General features: G+C 38.0%; 4 protein-coding genes and 1 pseudogene across 7 annotated transcripts; 3 read left to right on the top strand and 2 right to left on the bottom strand.

The window, feature by feature from the left end:
- Nucleotides 1-198: 198 nt before the first annotated feature.
- On the bottom strand, nucleotides 199-3,000 carry LOC110746409 (pollen receptor-like kinase 4). The gene is made up of 3 exons (XM_088253609.1): nucleotides 1,768-3,000; nucleotides 1,234-1,626; nucleotides 199-1,031 (listed from the first exon to the last, which is right to left on the bottom strand). The coding sequence occupies exons 1-3, from the start codon at nucleotides 2,645-2,647 to the stop codon at nucleotides 451-453; spliced, it is 1,854 nt and encodes a 617-aa protein (XP_088109735.1). The 5' UTR covers nucleotides 2,648-3,000; the 3' UTR covers nucleotides 199-450.
- A 4,219-nt stretch (nucleotides 3,001-7,219) lies between these two features.
- On the top strand, nucleotides 7,220-10,364 carry LOC110745250 (sm-like protein LSM8). Of its 3 annotated transcripts, XM_088253665.1 has the most exons (7): nucleotides 7,220-7,652; nucleotides 8,305-8,340; nucleotides 9,219-9,303; nucleotides 9,498-9,538; nucleotides 9,625-9,699; nucleotides 9,897-9,949; nucleotides 10,082-10,364. In XM_088253665.1, exons 3-7 carry the CDS (start codon nucleotides 9,267-9,269, stop codon nucleotides 10,170-10,172), a joined length of 297 nt encoding a protein of 98 aa, XP_088109791.1. In that variant the 5' UTR covers nucleotides 7,220-7,652; nucleotides 8,305-8,340; nucleotides 9,219-9,266; the 3' UTR covers nucleotides 10,173-10,364. The 3 variants fall into 3 exon arrangements, with proteins under 3 accessions (XP_088109791.1, XP_021801030.2, XP_088109790.1); XM_021945338.2 differs by lacking the exon at nucleotides 8,305-8,340 and having other exon boundaries at nucleotides 7,221-7,652; XM_088253664.1 differs by lacking the exons at nucleotides 7,220-7,652; nucleotides 8,305-8,340 and adding an exon at nucleotides 8,504-8,597.
- Nucleotides 10,365-10,809: 445 nt separating this feature from the next.
- On the top strand, nucleotides 10,810-12,773 carry LOC110748235 (putative pectate lyase 16; annotated as a pseudogene). Its single transcript, XR_015836058.1, has 3 exons — nucleotides 10,810-11,536; nucleotides 11,736-12,168; nucleotides 12,252-12,773. The product of XR_015836058.1 is annotated as a putative pectate lyase 16 (transcript).
- Nucleotides 12,774-13,004: 231 nt separating this feature from the next.
- Nucleotides 13,005-16,078, bottom strand: LOC110746274 (Cytochrome P450 superfamily protein). The gene is made up of 9 exons (XM_021946484.2): nucleotides 15,793-16,078; nucleotides 15,386-15,710; nucleotides 15,160-15,309; nucleotides 14,689-14,928; nucleotides 14,313-14,399; nucleotides 14,041-14,119; nucleotides 13,611-13,732; nucleotides 13,388-13,515; nucleotides 13,005-13,228 (listed from the first exon to the last, which is right to left on the bottom strand). The coding sequence occupies exons 1-9, from the start codon at nucleotides 16,023-16,025 to the stop codon at nucleotides 13,135-13,137; spliced, it is 1,458 nt and encodes a 485-aa protein (XP_021802176.2). The 5' UTR covers nucleotides 16,026-16,078; the 3' UTR covers nucleotides 13,005-13,134.
- Nucleotides 16,079-17,276: 1,198 nt separating this feature from the next.
- On the top strand, nucleotides 17,277-18,841 carry LOC110745345 (UPF0426 protein At1g28150, chloroplastic). The gene is made up of 3 exons (XM_021945427.2): nucleotides 17,277-17,434; nucleotides 17,554-17,709; nucleotides 18,420-18,841. Exons 1-3 carry the CDS (start codon nucleotides 17,396-17,398, stop codon nucleotides 18,597-18,599), a joined length of 375 nt encoding a protein of 124 aa, XP_021801119.2. The 5' UTR covers nucleotides 17,277-17,395; the 3' UTR covers nucleotides 18,600-18,841.
- The last annotated feature ends 1,398 nt before the right edge of the window (nucleotides 18,842-20,239 follow it).

Genomic DNA, 20,239 nt, shown 5'->3' with positions numbered 1-20,239 from the left:
GTTTTTACAAAAGGATTGCACAGCCCCATATTTCTTAAGCATTGTACCAATCTCAGACTGAGGAACTCAGCTGAGCTTGAGGGAGGGTAATTGTATAACAGCTAAGCTGAGTCAGCACGAGATTAGTTATGGTGTCACGTGCTGTTAGTTAAGGTGTTACTGTGTGTGTTAGAAGCTAAGCAAAGCTAAGGCTAAGTATATATTGTAATCTCTCTGTAGAAACTGATTAACAAAACAATTCAAGGAATACAATTCTCTCTGAAATTTCCTTTCTTTTTCTTCTTCTTCTCATCAATATCATGAATGTTATCAATGCCTAGGAATGTATATTCATAGCCATGGAGGCCCTGGCCTGTACGTACTAGTTAATTATCTATCATGGCTCGAAGAGCTCGTAATACAGGAAAGGAATATGAAAAATAATCAATGATCCAATCCCTTGGTTCTTCTTCAGTCAATCTCTTCAATTCTTGTCAACACTTGAATCATTTTTGGCCGCTTCTCCGGTGTCAAGTCTGTACAGTCTAGTGCAATCTTGGTGAGCTTCAGCATCTCATCATGGTCTTCCTTTGCTGCCAGTATCTCTACATCCAGAATATCTGTGGACCAGTCATTGTTCACCACCATTCTAACCCAATCAGAAAGATCATCCATCGTTTCATCATTTCCCGGTGAGATTTCACCTGGGATCCTGCCAGTAATGACCTCCAATAGGATTATACCAAAGCAATAGACATCGGCTTTCTGCGACAACTTCTTCCCTTGAGCAAACTCGGGTGACTTGCCGATGGCTAGATCTTCAGTGTACTTTTGAGAGGGAACAAGTGGTAAGAATCCGAAATCTGTAAGCTTCAAATGGTAGGTTTGGCTGTTTCGCTGGATGACTAGTACATTAGACGATTTCAGGTTGGCATGAGGGACCTTATGTGAAGGCAAGGATTGATGAAGGAATGTGAGACCCTTTGCTATTTCTTTGATTATTGATAGTCTTGTTGCCCAATCCAAAGGTACTCTTCCAACTCCTCTGTTCTCTAGCATCGGATCCATGCATGCACCCAAATTAATTACGATATATTTGATACCAACGTACTTGAATTTATATATATATATATATATATATTATTCTTGTGATTTTCATGCAATATTTTTAACTATTAATTATATTTTTATGTATATATAGAAGCTAGCTAGCTTGCTAATTAGTGGGAGAGATTATTACTTATTGAAACTGACCGTGTAAAAGTTCAAACAAAGTGCCACCACTAGACTCAAACTTAGAGATGACCAGCTTCTCCTCCTTGGAATAGTAGAAAGAGAGAATCTGTACAAGGTTTTCATGCCTCATATTCCCTAGCAATTGCATCTGTTGGGTAAATTCCTTTTTGCTCAACTCATTCATGTTTTTAAGTCTCTTCACCACCACAACAGGACCTGATTCCAGTGTTACTTTGTATGTAGTGCCTAGTTTCCCCTTGCCTAACACTTGTGCAGATGCCCTTAGTAAATCATCCAGGTCAAAAGCTGCTGGCATTTCCTTGTCAAAAAAATCCAACTCAACCCTCTTTTCAGGATCCCCCAAGCTCTCCAAATGAGGCATTTTCGTTTGTGCCCAACCTGTACCATCTTCTATTTGTATTTGGAGACAAACGAAAGCGGAAGAAAAGGACACAAAATTTTAAATGCAGAGCCTACGCCAACTTTAAAGTCACATGAATACTATATAAAAAGATGCAATTAATTATTGGGACATGATTAATGCATACGTACCTGGCTGTTGTTCCTCCTTTGCTGCTTGTTTTCTATGCACCTTCCTGGAATAACATAAGGAAAGAAATATGACGAGAAACAGAACCAGCGCTGCAGCAGCCACGATCAAAGCAAAACTCCATGCTTGGAGATTGTTCTTCTTCTTGGGTGGAATAATATTCGGGGAAAGGGGTGAAGGAGATGGCGCAATGACTACTGGAGGCGGAGGTGGACATGATGCTTCCAAAGGACTCCCACAAAGATTTGAGTTATGATCGTAGGAGCTTTTGGGGAACTTCTGTAACACAGCAGTTTGAGGAATCGGACCCTCAAGATGATTATAAGAAACATTAAATGCTCTCAAGGTGGGTTGGTCAAAAGGTGGAATGTGTCCATCTAAATAATTTTTCTGCAACTCTAGCACTCTCAGGTTAGGCAATTCAATATACTCCAAAGGAATTGAACCCCAGAAGCGGTTGTAGGACAAAACCACATATTCCAAGTAGACAAGATTTGTGAGGTTTGGAAGAGGGCCGGAGAGTGTGTTGTTTCTAAGGCTAAGTTTGCTCAAGAAAGTTATGTTATGTAGAAATGCACAAGGTGGAAGGGAACCTGCTAGCTGAATTCCTTGCAGGACAATGTGAACAACATGCCAATTTGAACAAGCAATGCCAGCCCATCTGCTGCTGTTATTGATACATGGAGGACCAGTCCAATTCCCGTGCAAATCTGAGTTTGAGCTTAGAGAATCTCTCAGCTTCAATAGTGCTTCTCTTTCTTCTGGGTAGTATTCATCAATTTCGGAAGATACCGATGCAACGAAATTCATGGTTGATAATGGATTCAAAAAAATCAACATCATAACAACTAGTAGTACTAAAATGTATTTGGGCAAATTCATGATGATGGATGGATCATATATGGGATTAATGGCAAGAAGCAGCAGGTAAGTAAGACATAGGTTTTGGGGGAGGAAAGATTAAATTAAACTTGAATCTCTACTACTCTACTCTAGCTCTGGGCACGTCTCACAATATTTTTTAATTTATTAATTTTATGACAGTTTGACGAAGTGTGCAAGGGGGTTGCAAATATCCGCCTGAAACGTATTACAGATAGATTACAACAAAGAATCCTTTCATTTTTAATGTCCCGGCATATTTTTTAAACAAAGTGACAGCTTTTAGACTAGTTTAGTTTTTTAGTCCCCATTTTCTCAAGGATTAATTTGTAGGCACTGCCACTGGCAGGCAAGGCAGTATATTATTCAAGTTCAATTTCAATGGAAGGTATATTATTTGTATATAGTTGAAATTCTCATTCTTGTTTTATATTAAACTTCGTGAGGAGCAAGGAATTATGTCAAAGGCCGTGGGAAGAAATGCAGTGTCGTTGCCCCAACACCAAGTTGTCAATATTCTAATTACAGCTCGGTTGTAGCCGGTAGGTTATCTTGTCGGTGGGTCCGTGTTTTTTGGACAATGTTGTCATACTATGATTATGGGAATATCGGAGGTATCGGAAATATCGGAAGTCAAAAAACACGGAAATATCGCAGGAAATATCGGGATATTATCGGTATCGGAAAAAATTAAATAAAAACCACGGAAATTGTAAGAAAAACTTGGAAATTTTTATTGAAACTTTGCAGGATGTTTATTTAGTCAATTATTTATTAGTTTATCACAAAAAATTGGAAGGAAATGCATTGCATGATGGATTTAACTGATTTAAGTTGATTATATAGCAAGCTGGCAAACACCGTAAGTGTAGAAAATATGTAGTAATTAATGAAAGAAGATTAAACACACCATAATCATTTATATATAATGAATTACTACAATATTTTACACTTTATACATTGCATGGTAAGATACATGAATGACTTAGTACCACATAGAGTTCCTATGAGGTTCAAAATTTTCACTATCTTCATCATCTCTATGTGTAGAGTAAGTATATTTTGAAGAGTAGTCATCAAATGATAAATCTCCAAAATAGTTTTGCATATAATTGTTAACATGCCACCCATATGGATCCGAGATTGGTTGACGTTGTCCATAAGCAAAATCATTTGAAGATTGAGTCTTGGATTCTTTCCATGAGTCGCTTGATTCCATCCCAACAGGAATGGAATATGAAGGGTAGGGAAATGGTTGGTTATGAGTATAACCATAGTTACTACTCATCTCATGTGAAAATTTGTTTCTTGCAAAAAGAATTCAAAACAAAATCATGTATATATATAAATATTTTAGTATTTTCACAAAAACATAAGTGATATGGTGGTTAAGGTGTTGAAGGAGTAAAATGGTTTTCACAAATACCATGTATATAAATATTTTTGGGTTTCGTATTGGGATATTATCGGGATATTATCGATAATATCTCGATATATTGCCCAAATCATTCATAAAAATGTTGAAAATATCTTCCCGATATTATCGGGATAATATCGATATATTGACGATAACACTATGGTTGGTTGTTAAAATATCGAACCCCCAAAAATCAGATATTATCGGGATAATATCGGGGATATTATCGATATTTAATACCTTGATTATGGGGAATTCTCCAATAAGTATATAAGAGCATCTCCAAGGGAGATGTCAAATACCAAGCTAATGATTGATTACATATTTCTAATTTCAGTCGTTGAATTGTCCTCATTAGATTCCATTCTCCAGCAGCCCAGCAACCCGCAGTGTTCTTTCTGTGTCGGAGCAGCCCGAAGCATGAACCTAGACATATTATTAAGCTTTAGGTTTTTCGGGTTCTTCGTCATTCTTCAACTATCCCTCTTTTGGCTCGCAGTAGGACATAGCAGTCACTCCCACACAGGGGCGGTCCTACCCTAAGGGCAGGGTAGGCAGCCGCCTACTCCATTTTTTGCCAAACCAAATATCACCCAATACTTAATACAATTATATCTCTTCTGTCTACTCAACCCCAACCCACTCAAATGTTTTCCCTTAACAAAAACAATAGCCCAACCCACTCAAACTTTCGCATTTAACAAAAACAATAAAAGCAATATCAACTCAAATGCTCTAGCCCAGCCGACATTCTCCACTCCAACCCCATAGGCCATGCCCACTTATATTATACTTCAAAAAAACAAAAAGAGTTAAAAATGCTTGACTGGATCTCAGAACTAGAAGATTATCTTAACTCAGGTACACGTTTTTGTTTATTAATAGGTAAAATAACAAATCAAAATCAGCTTAAGTTTTTCAATATATTTTATCCTTGGAGTTAGCTTTTGTTATGCTGAAACGAAAACATAAACTACAGAGCAACTCCAGTTTCATTTTAAGACTTTAGTCTTGGTCTTGCAAAATGAGTCTCTGGAGATGGGGAATCTTTAATAATTGTGCAACACGATTTGGCCATTCACATTCCCCATGTTTCCAGCAGGAAACTGTTGGCTGTGCAAATCTCACAGCCTGGTGCTCCGGGCCGAGGGGATATGCGTCAACACTTGACGTCCTTCTTTTGGATGCGGTGCGGTTGTGCGCGGGCGTGCCAGCATGGTCTACCGTGCGTCGAGGGGGTGATGTGTTTGGATAAAATGGTTTAATTGGTGCGCCTGTTTGAGTTCGACTTCTAATCAAACGATTGTGGCCGAGAGAGGAATTGATCTCGGTCGTCAGGTTCACGGCCTGAGCTACAAGGCCGTTTGGTGGTGGCGTTGGTGGTGAGTTTTGGGCGGTGCTCCGGCGCGTTGCTCAGAGAGCGACAGTCATATGATATATGGGGTGGATGTGTGAGTAACAGAAATGGTGCTCCGACGCCTTGAAAAATCGAGGGTCATATGATATATTGATGAATGGATTTTCCTTACAATCTATCACTACTCCTAGGAAAGCAAGTAAAGATATTGAAAGTGCATTACAGGAAAATGTAATTCGCTCCGTGGGAGGCTTTTGGTTTGGTGTTTGAACCATTTGAATGTAGTTCGAGCTTGGTATTTATAGGAAGAGCTCTGGAGGAGTAATCGAGACTGAAAATCCACATGGTGGAGCCTGATTAGAGCAAGTGGGTAGTCCAATCGACATTTGGGATCGTGAAGCATGGTGGTGTGACCCCATAAATCCCGGTAAATCTCGGCTGCCGCCCTTATAGTGGGTTCTGCACCCCTGGCCGTGGAGACGCATTTAATGCTCTGATAGCTAGTGACCTAATCTCTCAAGCTGTAAGAATGTTTGCGCCTCACCACCCTGATTTCTTTCACCAAACCCTGACTTTAGTCACTCCCTTTCTTCCCTCGTGCATTAAATGTCTTTTCGCGGCTAGTGGGTTTGCTGCAACAGTCAGAGGCGTTACTTTATTAAATGAAGTGTGGGACCTTGTTGCCACGTGGCGATTTAACCTTGATATCTTCGGCCGTGTCTCTTACGCCCTTCGACCTCGGCCGTTGCGAGGCCGAGAGGAATCCACCTTCGTAGCTTTTCTTTTGTTTTTTAGGAAGGCAAAATGCTTAACGAACTGCCACGTTTCAGTTCAAGAGTAGGTGCTAGGGCCGAGAGAAAGTCCCTTCGGCCAGTTTATTACCGTGATTTATTAGGCACAAATAGAAACTGTGCCAAGCAAAGAGAGGAACATGATCTGACAAAATAATTATAATTTAAATTAAAAATATTTATTCCTTTTCATTTTCCAATAATTTATTAGATAGAAATCTTGTAATGTTATAATTTGATGATAATTTACACATATTGAGAGGATCAAACCTCCAAAATATTCAAAGGCATATGCGCTTAGTCGTTGAAGTTTTCATGATTTGTTTCGTAATCTCAGTTTTCTTTGGATCACATATTGAGAATTTGTTTGATTTTTGGTTGCGATGTTTGATTAAATATGTTATCTTTTATTATGTCGGATCACAATCGGAACCCTAAGAAAACAAAGAATTTGTTCTCTTTTTTTAAGAAAAAGAATGATGGGTCATCATCTAGGACAATGCTTTTGTTAAGCTTTTATTTATGTATAGATATGCATATTTGAAGGTAAGGCTCATTACGTCCCCCCTTACTAGGTGTATCTTTTTATTTTTATGAATAAAATTCACTCGTACTGTCGAGTTTTTAAGGTAAGTTTCGCCTACTTGGCTTTTGAATCCTGGATCCACCACTACTCACACACTCCCACACTAGCATGTTCAGCAGTTCCTTATTCAAGAAATTTGAGGCTTGTTTTGCTCTTGAAAAGTATTTCTTCTTTCATATATGAGTTTCCCAGGTTTTCCACCTACGTGATTCTAGCTTGAACATGTACTATGAGTTTCGACTGTAATAAAATAGATTTGTTGGGAAGTTCTTCTTCCTTTTGTGCTATGGAAAGTGGTATTTCCATAGTACAATGAAATTTAATAAATGACTCACGGAAAAAATCATGGAAATTAGAAATTAAGATTATAACAAGCCGCACCTTTTCAAAATGGAGGTTTAAAGTTCTAATGGCCCGCACCTTTTCAAAAAAACCATGTCTCTCTCAGTCTCAATAGAGATAGAGAGAAAGGAGTATGAAGCATGTTACATTATAGTTTTACTCCTTTCTCGCGAACGTTTGCAAAAACCCCTCTCCCTCTCACATCTCTGAAACACCATCTCCCTCGCGCTATCCAGGTCACATCTCTCAACTCGTCTGATCTTTCTCTATCCCTCTGTCCTTGCTCTCTATGCTATCCTATGTGGGCGTGTGTCTCTCTCTCCACTCAAGTCCTCAACCCAATCTCATAATACGAAACGCTCTCCCTCGCTTCTTTTCTCTGTCCGCATTAAATAGTGTATTCTTAGAGCAAAATTCCCAATTCTTTGGAGTTTTTACTGTGAACTTATTAACGCAAACCTTCGCAACTCTAATTCCTGGCTTTCTGAGGCCAAAGTAACCAGATTTTTCAGGTATTGCTTTTTTTCTTTTCCCTGCACTATCTCTTCATTGTTAAGGTTCTGGTTTCGATTTCTACAGGAGTTGCTTGAATTCGTTTCTAGGATATTTATCCATTTCCTTTAAATTTTGATAGTAGGTTGGTTTTCACTTAAGATTTGATGCCTAAGTGGGTTTCTGATTGTCAGCACATTTGTGTTGGGTGTTCGCGGATTGTGTGTCTTCCATTCATAAGTTCCCGACATAATATTCTCAATAATAATATATACCTCGTTTTCGAAAGTTTTTTGTTTAATTTGTGGGGATTTTAGGTTCGTTTATTTCAAATGCGTGCAGTTACTTAATTTAATTCTTCTTGTGCAGTGCAGTCCTTAGTTTAATTGTTTGTTTCAGAGGTACAATTTGAGGGTGTTTGAGTCGCATTGTGGTCTCTGAGGGATTAAATCCTTAAAGTAAATGACGCAACCTGTTCTAAATTGCATGTCTGACATATATGTAATATGTTCTGTTTCAAAATTTTGAGATTTTATTTCTTCTACTCTCTTTTTTGTCTTTTAATGTTATTTTCCCCATGGTTGCTGTCCAAGAATTACTCTCTTATGTTCTCTTTCTGGTTCCTGCTTGCTTTCTCTAACTGTCTTAATAACTAAATTCTTGGAATTCTAGCTTTCTGTTTCCAGCTTTTGGAGGTTTGCTATTTGGGTATGACAGTGCTTCACTTGTAGTGGTTTGTTTTTTCTATTGTTTTGATGCTCATTAATTTAATACGATCAAGTTGTTATATTTTGAATCTTACTCAATTTGCTCCTGTTGCATTTGCAAACTTGCGGTCTGTCTCCCAAAGTTCACCAAGCATTTATCAACAATCACAAATTACATTATTTTGATGCGGGTTAGCAGTTCCCTATTTGGAGCTTCTTTTGGTTCCCTCCTTGTCTACTCAACTGCTGATTTCCTTGGTGTGCATTTTGCTTTGCATATGTACTATCATGAGAGTTGGAGCTTGATCCAATTTTTGCATATGTACTTTATCACCGTCGTCCATTGCGATTTTTGTAGTAGTGTTAAAGTGGGGCAATAAGCAAACCACCCTGCCAGACAATTCTGGCTCCGCCCCTGGGTCCCATAACTAGAACTGACCTTAGATAAACTTCCTAGGGGCATGTTGGGATTGGAGGTGTTAGGCCTCATGTGTTTGGCCTTCACATATGTTATATCATATGGTTCTTTGGGAATTACAGGAATAATAGACCTTCATATACCTTGTATGTTTCCAGGGAATATTGCATAAATTACGTTTGCTTTCCAAAACTCTGTATGTTCTAGTCGGTCAAGAGTTATATAGCTTAAACTATTGATGAGTGTTTGAATTGGTATTATTCGGTATAAATTCAATACTTTAGAATGAATATCTCCTCACGCACCCCCAACACCTAAATATTGTAATAGAAGAAGATTATTTTTAGTGTTGTCATGTATTTCGTTTCCTTTAGATGGGTACTATTCATTCTGAATCTCTCTCTCTCTCTCTCTCTCTCTCTCTCTCTCTCTCTCTCTCTCTCTCTCTCTCTCTCTCGCAGAAAAGTTTGTTCATTAACAGTACTGCAGAGAAGATTCAGAATTGAAATATGTCCAGTAGCCCTGGTCTTGAGTCACTTGTTGATCGTATGGAAATTCTCGACTATCCATTATTACTTCTATCAAATATCAATGTTGTTGATTACTATGCATGAATTTAGTTTTTGTATCCTATACCCAAAGTTTTTACCCCATTTAAGGCAGGGCATGAGCCTAGGCATTATGCTGTGAGCATTTCAGATCTCTCTCTCTCTAACTGTTTAAAGCATTTCTATGTGCAGAAACAATTTCAGTTATCACAAATGATGGACGGAATATTGTGGTATATTATACACTAATACTCTAATGCACCTTTTACTTATTGATCGAATTAGTTTTATTGACTTTTTTTTGTTGTTTCTAATTCAGGGAGTCTTGAAAGGCTTTGACCAAGCTACGAATATCATTCTCGATGAATCTCATGAACGTGTTTTCTCTACGAAGGTTTGCATCTTCACTGTAACATTTGTTATTTTCCTCAGGACATTCAGTAAGTTTTAATTGGTGCTACTGTGTTTCCTCTCTACTGCCTGACACCCTGCTCATGGGGGTATTGTTGCCAAAGTACTATATACAAAACATATACTCGTTTTATTGTCCCACTGACACTGTGGTAACTGCTTGTTATTTCTGACTGGCAGGAGGGTGTTCAGCAACTTGTGTTGGGGTTGTATATAATCAGAGGTGACAACATGTAAGTGTCAAGACTTTATTCTATTTACATTAGTTTCCCATTGGTTGCAGGAAGTGAATTGGATTGAATTAGACATTTTACAAATTTCTTTGTACTTCCTATAAAGTTATATGTATCCTCCAATTGTTGCAGAAGCATTGTTGGGGAACTAGATGCAGATCTTGATTCTACTGTTGACTGGTCGAATATGAGAGCTTATCCCCTCAAGCCTGTCATCCACTGATTCAGCATGAAAACCATGGAGCGGTTGTGGACTCGATGGAGTTGTGACCTACCAAATAAATGTCATAGCATATGAGTGATTCAATGAAGCAGAATAGGTATACAATGATGGAAATCCGGGTTTGCTAGTGAAAGTGAATGGGTTCTGTCTTCAGAAAGTGAATGAATGAATGAATTTTTTTTTTTTTTTTTTGGGTACTAAAGATCTAGTCTTGATTATGCTTTCAAAGTTGACCGGTTTTCAAATTGTATGTTTTAAAAGATCTTCATTCATTTTTTTCTTGAAGAAACCGCGTTCATTATGAACTCTGAAATCAAACTCTAAATAACTGGACAGGACTAAACTTGCTTCATGCTTGAAGGAAGTTGAGGTTCAACCGCAAAACCAAGCAATGGGGGAGTAGCCCAACACCTTATAAGCCCTTGTAAGGTTTTCTAACTTTCCAATGTGGGATATTTTCACCTTCACATTCTCTAAGCCAATGCACTAATTAACGGACTTGTATGGTGGAGGGGGGGTGGGGAATTTTCACTACAAATTTAACCATATATGATGTATGCAACTACGTAGTTGTTGAAAATCATAGGACTCCATTGCTCCACCACTAAACACGGTTAAACAGTCCATCGCTCCCTTCTTTTGGATGCTAGACAAAGATAGCTAACAAAAAAACAAGCACGAAGATAGATAGATAACGAGCTAAACTTGAGGAGGAGAAGTGAAACTGCAAAACTTTCATATTTTCCGTGCATAGCCATTTCGTGACAGCTAGCTAACCATTAAGACTGATCCTCAACAACTAAACAAACTTAGGTGCAATTACCGAATGTTAAATCTGGCTATAAAAATCTCTCCCTCCATTCTCCTTCTTTTATATCTGTAAGTTTGAAACACATATGATGGCTTGTCATGAATGTCCCAATGCCAATATCTGGTGCTTTGTTTTGGGCCTTTTCATCGCCATTGCCAGCTTCGTTCCAAACCTGAGTTTCGCTAAGAAAACCAAAGTTGATGGCTTGAAATTGAACATGATCGATGGTTGCTGGAGATGGAACTCGGATTTGAGAAGGAACCGAAAGGAACTTGCTTTATGCTCAGTGGGATTTTCTGGGAAGATGAGCAACAACATAGGGAGAGATATCGTATACTATCAAGTCACGGACCCAAGTGACAATGCGTTAGACCCCAAACCAGGAACTTTGAGATATGGGGCTACCATGATCAGAGGGAAAAAGTGGATCACCTTCCAGAGGGACATGCGCATTAGGCTTGAGAAACCACTTCTCGTTAGTAGCTTCACTGCCATTGACGGAAGAGGTCCTAGCGTTCACATTGCTGGTAATGCATGCTTGGTGGTCTTTAAGGTACCTAATAAAATATATATGCGTCCAAGTGTTCATCTTATACATCAATTTTCTTCTGAGTTTAGAGCGCGTTCATAGATGGAATTATTTTTCTTTTCCTTTTTGGGAAATTGGTAGATCATTTTAATATTTTTGGTTCGACCACAGACTATATCATGTTAATTCCCTAATGAATATTTTATACATATATATCCATCAGGCAAGCAATGTAATCATCCATGGCCTTCGAATCCACCATTGCCGTTCCCAAGCACCAAGCTTAGTTATGGGTCCAGATGGAAAGATAATGCCACTGGGGCAGGTTGATGGAGATGCAATCAGGTTGGTTACTGCATCAAAGGTTTGGATAGACCACAATACACTGTATGAGTGCGAGGATGGCCTCCTCGATGTTTCTCGTGGATCTACCGATATCACCGTCTCCAACAATTGGTTCAGAGACCAAGACAAGGTCATGCTCCTGAGCCTGAGTATTATGTATGCATGCATGCAGGATTCGTTACGGATATGCTCATGTCGTGAACAATCTCTACAGAGAATGGTCGAAGTATGCCATTGGGGGAAGCATGAACCCTAGCGTTAAGAGTGAAGCCAACCTCTTCATTGCACCAAAATCGAGAAACAATAAAGAGGTAATTAACTCAAATGTATATGTATTAAGAATATATATATATATAGCTAGCTACTACTAATAAAGTTCGAATGCAATGCACAGATCACTTGGAGGAAGGACAGCATTGGAAACAAAGAATCCTGGAAGTTTTACTCGGTAGGAGATATCTTTGAAAATTGGGCTTCTTTCGTGGAAACAGGTGCCGGCAGAGCAAAGCCAAACTATAACGGAGAACAAACTTTCACAGTTGTTAATGCCAAAACTGTCCGCTCATTGACAAGGTCATCTGGTGCTTTAAAATGCATCAAAAGATCCAGATGCTAATTAAGTCTTACGCCCATCTTGCGATGTGGAGATATGATATGCATACATATATTTATAAACATGCCTGCACCTCAACAGAAATAATTAGGCTACACTCTCTGTTATATTACTAAATTCTACTTTTAACTTTTTCGCAAACATTGCATTCAACAAAATGCAGTCGTGATAAATAATAATTAGCCCCCTGATCATGTATGGCCAAACTGATCTGCCTAGCTAATAACATGTAATTAAGCAGACAAATTGTCCATATACCATAAATAAAGGGTGGAGAGAGAGGCCCCCAAATTTGTAAAGGGATAAATTGTGTTTATAAAAGGTACTAATGGGTTGGCCCTGAGGCCCCCAATTTTTCATTTTTACTTTAAGTCACAAACAGAAAACTTAAACAGCCAGACTAGAGGAGGAAGTGGGGAAACAATCTAGAAAATCCTTTTGTTGCAAGATAGCAGTTCATGATCTTTTATTAGTGATAGGCTTTAGTTATAAGATTTTTTCGTCCCTCATAAATCTCAGGATCGGCTGTGTTTAGTGGAGCAACATTCATTTCTGCATTATATATTTTGAACCCTTTGTTGTACCACAAAAGTCAATTTAATTACACACATATATTGTTGAATACGAAATAAAATAAATGGATAACTCCATATCCTTGCACTGTTCACGTCGATCGTCTAGTTAAGCAAATCTGGAAGCCGTTCACTAAACGAGCTGAGGGAAAGAAGGACATCCGATCTTCTTTAAGCTGAGTCCATCTGATTGCAATCCATATATAAGGTTTTACGATGACCAAGAACAATAAAAGATTTCAGGAGAGTGCATGCATGGATAATTTTTCAAAGAGCTTATTCGCGATCGTGATTGTATAATAATTTTTTAAGCTTTAAATATTGAAATGTATGTATAAGAATTACCTATATGTTGTCGCAAAGTAATGAAGGAAAAGGGTAATTTGAAGGCGAGCCAAATCAGCTCCTGGACAGAATCTGGCTCCTCCTCCAAAGGGTGCAAAAAATGAGCTACTTCTCCAATTTCTTTTCTCCTACACAGAAAATATGACTTACGTACATGTTTTTTTTTTAAAACATATAAAAAAGATAAGAACACCATTAACGTTTGTAATTAGAGGTCACTAACCTGATTTTCAAGGTCCATCCATCTCCATGGATTGAAAGTGAGGGCTTCATTGTACACATTTTCATCCAAATGAACTGCTGAAAGGAAGGGAACCACAAAGCATCCTTTTGGAATAATGTAGTCTACCCAAAAACAACATGACAAAGAGTTAATATACGTAAGTGGCTCGATACAAGTTGTTGGTGGACCTAACCCATTTAAGGTATTGACTTAAGGTAGGTGGTACGTAATTTAGACAGAGTAGTGGACTCCTATATAGGACTTGCGACACAACAAATATATATATATATGCCTAAATACACAATTGTAAGTTTTCTTGAATACGACCCTTTCCTGGTTTTATAGATGATATGATGTCTTTATTAAGAAATTGAGAGGATGAAATATCATACACATATGCAGATATACAAAAAGAGATAAAACTACGTACCTTGGTACTCAACATCTTCTTTCGCCTCCCTCATTAACCAAATTGCAATTCCCCCAAGGCGAAGTGTTTCATCAATGACCTGCACATATTGAAGATTACTTAGGTATCTAGTACACAGACATCATATGCTATCAATGAAAAAGGATAATTACAATTGTAGCCCTAAGTTAATTGCAGAATATTGTTTCAGGTTGGAGTCTTCTTTTATTTAAATTAAAGTTGAAGAAAGATTAAAAATCTCGAATATGAAATCACGGCATGTGACTACTTACACATTGAGTAAAAGACATTGCTTTATAATCCTGCCATGTAAGCATTTCTTCTGCAACAAATTTGCCTCGGAGACTGTCTTGTTCATCCTGTCATGATCATAATTTCTACATCAAGGGACCTTAATTTCAAAGAGAAAGGATAAGATATTTTGACAGTATTACATGTTTAGATTAATTGAGATATATGTGATTTGAGTGACCTTACTTTTAGGGGCATTCTACAAGAAGTAAATAACAAGTAGAGCTTCAACAAAATATGCATATATGGTCATGACTTGCTTCGTATTGTCTAAGAAAATTAGATTACAATATGCCCTCATTAATTAGCAGCAAAAACCGTAAGACGACCAGGAATGGTAAAGTTAAGTATAAGTACCACCAATTGTTTCATTGCTCTGGGACAATGAGTAAGGAAATAGACTGCAAACAGCATTGTTTTAGCAGTCGTTTCATTCCCAGCAAAGAGAAGATTGATAATAAAGTCTGCTACAGCTTCATCAGGTAAGCTTTCTTCCTCCAATAATCTCCCAAGCACACCATTACCAACTTCTGTTGCGCCTTGTTCTCTGTAGTTTTGCATTATCCTATTTATCTTGGTTATGATTTTTCCCCTAGCCTGCGAAACCATTAATTACACATTGATTATCACATTTGTAAAATTTAGTTACTTACTAGTTTGCATGCATAAAGAATCAGAAGAAACAGAAAAAAAACAAAAACAAAACAAATAAAAAACAAAAAAAAGAGCTTCAATTGAGGGATTCCTTCATATATAAGCTTATTTGAGGGACCTTGTAGGTGACAGGTCATATATAATTCCAGTGGAAAGTTAATTATATGTACGCACCTTCATCGCAGTATGATAAGCAAAACCTCGAAAGTTGATTGGAACAGAGAGACAACCATCAACGAAGTCGCAGAACAATTGAGCCATCTCATCAATCTCTGACTCGCTCGACACTCCCAAAAGTTGATTAACCATTAGATTTATAGACACCTGCAGCATGGTTATTATTTAGGTACGCGATGGAGGAGAATCCTGAAAATCAATATCAGAGGTTGGAACTTGTTACCTTTCTACAAACATCCTGGAGAAGTATTACTTGATTGCTTGGAAAATTGCTCAAAGTTTGAGTCATAACCATTTGAACATTTTCCAAGAAATTAAATTTGAGTTTCTCTAGACGCATCATGTTGGAGGCGATTCGATGGAGTTTCCTTTGTTGCTCTCCATGCACCGTTATCACACCATTTTTCCCTACCAAATCTTTGAAAGATTTTGGATAACTAGACTGGAACAGTTTCCCTTCATTTTGCATTACGAACCGGTTAAAGGTTGGGTCTGCTGATACCACAGACCATTTTCCAAACAGACTGCATGAGAAAATCTTCCCAAACCTGTTCAAAATTAAACACAAAGCTGGCATTAATTATATATAGCCAAACGTTCCAAATTGCAGACTGCAGTAGTAGTGCATACCTTTTGACCTGTTGTTCAACAAAGTGAGGGGGATGCGAACTTGCGACCGCATTGTACCAACTGAAGCTGTTCCCAACTATTGGCCAGCCTCTTGTCCCTGGTGGAAATTTGTATGTGCTTCTCCTGATTACCACCTTGTTTCTTCTCCTAATTAATTTCGCTAGAAAACAAATGAACAATAGTGTCGTCGAGATCAGAAGCAGGCTGCTCGCTGTGAAAAAGTCTCCCACCATTTCCTATCAGAGCTAGAGAAATTAATAGATTCGGAGGAAGGAGGAAGGAGAGATCAGCTCAAACCTCTCTGCCAGCCAGAAATATTTATCGTTGACGGTAATTAACTTGAACATATATATATGAAGGGAATTCAACCACTAGTCTAGTACAAGTTACAAGTTACAAGACAACACAAACATGATTATATTTATTATTAAAATAAAACAAGAGTAATAATTAATCATTTAGTTGCTGAGCAGGCATCGTTGACGGAACCACGTCGAGTTACACTTACAGAGGAGAAATTAGATTGTCATCATCCCTTAATATATTCATAGTCTAGCAGAGGAGGAGAGGAGGCACCCCCACCCACCCCCAATCATGATTCATCATCAGTTTTCTAATGATTATCAATTATTATTATATCTGCTCCATCGACTCTAACTGTTTATTCTTTTCTTAAAAACTTGGGAGCCACATGGGTAGAATTCTGGAATGTCCCCTTTTTTGGGGTGCATTATAAGTTTCAATATATATATTAGCTTGTTCAACTGCAAAGGCATGAATCCAGGTGAGGTGAGTCGTACGTCTTCAAGTTTAAGAGATCCTAATTAACGCAATTAAGTTTGACCACTTGCTCCGTTTATGTGTGTATATATTTTATTCGTATGAACAATCAATAATTATATTGCCACCTTTAAGTCTTTAACACATTTCCAAGCGCATAATCATTCGCCCCCCTCCCAAGTTGTAAGCTCGAGACTCACTTTCTTTGGCTTGGCAGCTCTACTTAATACAAATTATATCAGCTTTGAGCAACGGAACCTTTTATTTGGCTTAAATATTGCGACTTTAAGTTTTAGGTAGGACAAACTTGTCAATTCATCCAAGAATCAAGGTCCTAAATTTGTGCCATGATTTATCAAGAGGGTGTGGAAATGGTCCTTAGATCGCAATTATATATGCCAGCAAAAACCAGCCAAGCATACTTCTTTCGAGTAGCACACACCCCATTCCCGAGCTCTCAGCTTACCACTATTGGTTAACATGATCCAACAGTTAAGAGATAAAACCTCACCTAAAAAACAGACCCTTATATATATCCATAGAGGTAGTCCGAAAGAAAGCCCAGCACTTGGCTATCCAAATTGAAAAGTTGGATTAATCTGGGTAGCTTTTGGAGTCTTAGTGTGAGTCAAAGCTTACTGGACTGTACTAAAGCCCGCCCAAGGACCACGGGCCGAAGACTTGTAACTTGTAACCGTAGAGAAACAAAATTTGTAAAAATATATATTTAATAAATCTACTAGTCGGGGGATCAGCAGAACAGAAGAAGCATTTAAGGTTCAACATAAGAGAAGAGAAGAGAAGGCAGCAGAGGAAGCTCAACATGTCAGTCTTTGTTGTGAATTTTCCTTGCTGTGCACTGGTGAGTGAATCCCACCTGAGGCTTAACTTGTCCTTTTCCTATTCTTCATCTATCTATTGATCTGGTGTTCCAGCCAGTATTTATTTATGATTTATGAAAAATTCAAATTTGGGTAACAGTGGAAATCAAAGAAGCTTGGGTTTATAAAACCATCGACATTACCAAAGCAGATGAGTCCCAGCAGCAGCACAAAAGTGCGTTTGGGGAACAATGATGGGGTTAAGGCGTTTTTCTTCAATCCCACTGAGGAACCCATTCTCAGAGAAGCGCTTAAGGTACTACTTGTTACTGCTACTAGCGCTTAAGTCAATTCATATATAAATAAATCCCGATTAGTTTACTCAATTCTGAGTTCCCAAATGCCGTGTAAGGTAGGGATTTTATCTTGATATTGGTTTGCTTGTTTGTTCTCCCGATTCAGTGTATGATTTTGTAAGAGGTTTATTCTGGATGGTTTAGGGTTTTTGGGGGATTAGACTGTTACCAACTGATTCTTGCATCTTGATAACACAGCATCTCATGCGGATGCAAAATATGGATTCAAAATGTCACTCTTGGTCTTGGAGTTGGAGCATAACACAACACAATCATTTGCTTTGATATATTCATTAGTTACTTCCTCTTGTTTTTCTTTTAAAATCCTGGTCCAAAAAACGTCCTGATGTAGACACCACTGAGTTATATCTGTCTTGTCCATGTTTGGATAGTATCATCAGTAGTTCTCCTCCAAATCCAAGTAGCGTGTACTACCTCAATGCTTGCTTTGTTAAAAGTAACTCTCTTTGATCATTTTCTTATGAAATGAGCTGTTAAATGAAGATGCATTCCATACTATATATTATTCGTTTGTTCTCCTCAGCTCTCCCATCTACTGTGTTTTAGATGATATATGCCACTGCCACTAGATAAAAAGAATTTTCGATGAGAATGCAACATAATGGTATACTATTATTTCCATCATTTCTCTGTATATCTTGTCATTTAGGAGCCAGTTGCGTTCATGGGAGGGATGTTTGCTGGTCTCTTACGACTTGACTTGAATGAAGATCCACTCAAGGATTGGGTTTCAAGGACTGTGGAAGCCTCTGGGATCACCGAGGAAGAAATTGATGCTAGCGGGTTAGAACCAGAAGAAGAAGCCCCGCTACAGATTGAGATTGAATAACATCTATCTTTCTATGTGTATACTAGGCACCTCTGGTTGGTTAAGCTTGTAATCATGGCCCCATTGATATGATATATGCTGGAAACTTATGTCAAATACTTTTGACACAATGGCACACGTATGCCTGCGGATTCATTGTAAGTATCATTCTTATGTATTTGTGTTTATAGTTTCACTTTGAACAAAAAGCCTCCATGATAACAGCTTTTGAAAGATATGACATAAAGGACTGTTTCTGTTTACCAAGTGGTTAATGGTTTACTTCAGACAAGTAATTTGCATGAGCATAACTGAATCTCTAGGAGTCAGGTTTCAGATTTGGATCCTGTAATTCGATTTGTTAGTTAGATGGATTTTTCTTTTTGTGATTTTTGTGATGTCTTCAACGTCGAAGGACTATATATTACATTGCGTTAGGAAAACGTAAGGGACACCATTTGATGGATTTTTCTTTTTGTGATTTTTGTGATGTCTTCAACGTCGCAGGACTATATATTACATTGCGTTAGGAAAACGTAAGGGACACCATTTGGGTTTTATATTTATTTCTTTTTTTGGTGGGATTTAAACCTTGTGCCTAACAATCTCAAGATTTGAATACCTCATCCTTGCAGGATAATTGAACCATATAAATTCATAGGATACATATCCTGTGTTGCTCGACTTCTCTTCTCCTCGTCATTTGAATATCATCAAATGGCTCAAAAGTTAGAACCACATGTAGGCTTAAAGTAGGAAATAATTATTCTCTAATTTGCTGGTGATTTCTTCCTCAAATCAAGTTCTTTCTTGTCATATTGTCATATGGGGTTTTATCCTTTTTCATTTGGATGGTTAAGACTGAGATTCCATATCCCAATCCAGAAGAAAACAAAACAAAAAAACAAACAAAACAAAAGAGATTGATCCAATAGATCGTATGTCAAATAGGTTTCTGAAATTGATCGATAAAACTACAGCCAAAAACTTCAAAAGTTCAGAGATGTATGTCTGATGGCAATGGCCAAGTCACGGTTAACTTGCCTTTCATTGCTCCCGTGAAAATTCCCTCTGCAACATCGATAACTACTGTGATCTGCAATTCCGAAGGACATTGAACGAGAAAACATGAAGCAACTTAATATGTACTAGAAGCTAAGCAAGAGATTCAAACCCAGTGAAGAAATTTTAATACCCACTATTTTCTTATTTTTATTCTTTAAATTTCATTCTATCAATTGCAATTGCCAAATTTATCACAAATTATCATTTAAACTTGTAGAATATGACTTTGATAAGTTTATAATAAAATAAAATAAAACTTCTAGTGTGGATTATTATAAGCATATAAACATAGCTTTGCATCTCCCAAACCTTAGCCCTCTCTCTCTCTCTCTCTCTCTCTCTCTCTCTCTCTCTCTCTCTCTCTCTCTCTCTCTCTCTCTCTCTCTCTCTCTGAGTCCTAAAGGAAAATTTCATAGAGGGGGAGGAGGAAGAAGTGTCACAACCCCTCCTCCCCCTCCTCGCTTCTCGTCTTTTCCTTTTAGGTTAGTGAATAAGTTCATTGGGGCGTTTTGAATAAAAAAAACCCATTGTGGTGGTTTCTTCTAAGCCATGGTTAGATTGAAGTTCCCCATCACCCTTTTTAGTCTATGTGGCCG

The sequence above is a fragment of the Prunus avium genome, chromosome 5 (assembly GCF_965620075.1).
Source record: "Prunus avium chromosome 5, drPruAviu1.hap1.1, whole genome shotgun sequence".
In the NCBI taxonomy this organism is placed as follows: domain Eukaryota; kingdom Viridiplantae; phylum Streptophyta; class Magnoliopsida; order Rosales; family Rosaceae; genus Prunus; species Prunus avium.
This window is presented reverse-complemented; position numbering and strand designations above follow the sequence as displayed.

What these genes read in the sequence shown, in the direction of transcription:
- LOC110746409 (XM_088253609.1), bottom strand. Translation starts at nt 2,647, where the DNA reads ATGAATTTGCCCAAATACATTTTAGTACTACTAGTTGTTATGATGTTG. An exon ending in AAAGGAGGAACAACAGCCAG is followed by an intron (nt 1,627 to 1,767) that starts GTACGTATGCAT and finishes AAATACAAATAG; the next exon opens with AAGATGGTACAGGTTGGGCA. An exon ending in TTTGTTTGAACTTTTACACG is followed by an intron (nt 1,032 to 1,233) that starts GTCAGTTTCAAT and finishes ATCCGATGCTAG; the next exon opens with AGAACAGAGGAGTTGGAAGA.
- LOC110746274 (XM_021946484.2), bottom strand. Translation starts at nt 16,025, where the DNA reads ATGGTGGGAGACTTTTTCACAGCGAGCAGCCTGCTTCTGATCTCGACG. An exon ending in GAGCAATGAAACAATTGGTG is followed by an intron (nt 14,400 to 14,688) that starts GTACTTATACTT and finishes TGATCATGACAG; the next exon opens with GATGAACAAGACAGTCTCCG. An exon ending in GGATGGACCTTGAAAATCAG is followed by an intron (nt 13,516 to 13,610) that starts GTTAGTGACCTC and finishes TTTTCTGTGTAG; the next exon opens with GAGAAAAGAAATTGGAGAAG.
- LOC110745250 (XM_088253665.1), top strand. Translation starts at nt 9,267, where the DNA reads ATGTCCAGTAGCCCTGGTCTTGAGTCACTTGTTGATC. An exon ending in TCTTGAGTCACTTGTTGATC is followed by an intron (nt 9,304 to 9,497) that starts GTATGGAAATTC and finishes TTCTATGTGCAG; the next exon opens with AAACAATTTCAGTTATCACA. An exon ending in ATAATCAGAGGTGACAACAT is followed by an intron (nt 9,950 to 10,081) that starts GTAAGTGTCAAG and finishes CAATTGTTGCAG; the next exon opens with AAGCATTGTTGGGGAACTAG.
- LOC110745345 (XM_021945427.2), top strand. Translation starts at nt 17,396, where the DNA reads ATGTCAGTCTTTGTTGTGAATTTTCCTTGCTGTGCACTG. An exon ending in ATTTTCCTTGCTGTGCACTG is followed by an intron (nt 17,435 to 17,553) that starts GTGAGTGAATCC and finishes TTTGGGTAACAG; the next exon opens with TGGAAATCAAAGAAGCTTGG. An exon ending in TTCTCAGAGAAGCGCTTAAG is followed by an intron (nt 17,710 to 18,419) that starts GTACTACTTGTT and finishes CTTGTCATTTAG; the next exon opens with GAGCCAGTTGCGTTCATGGG.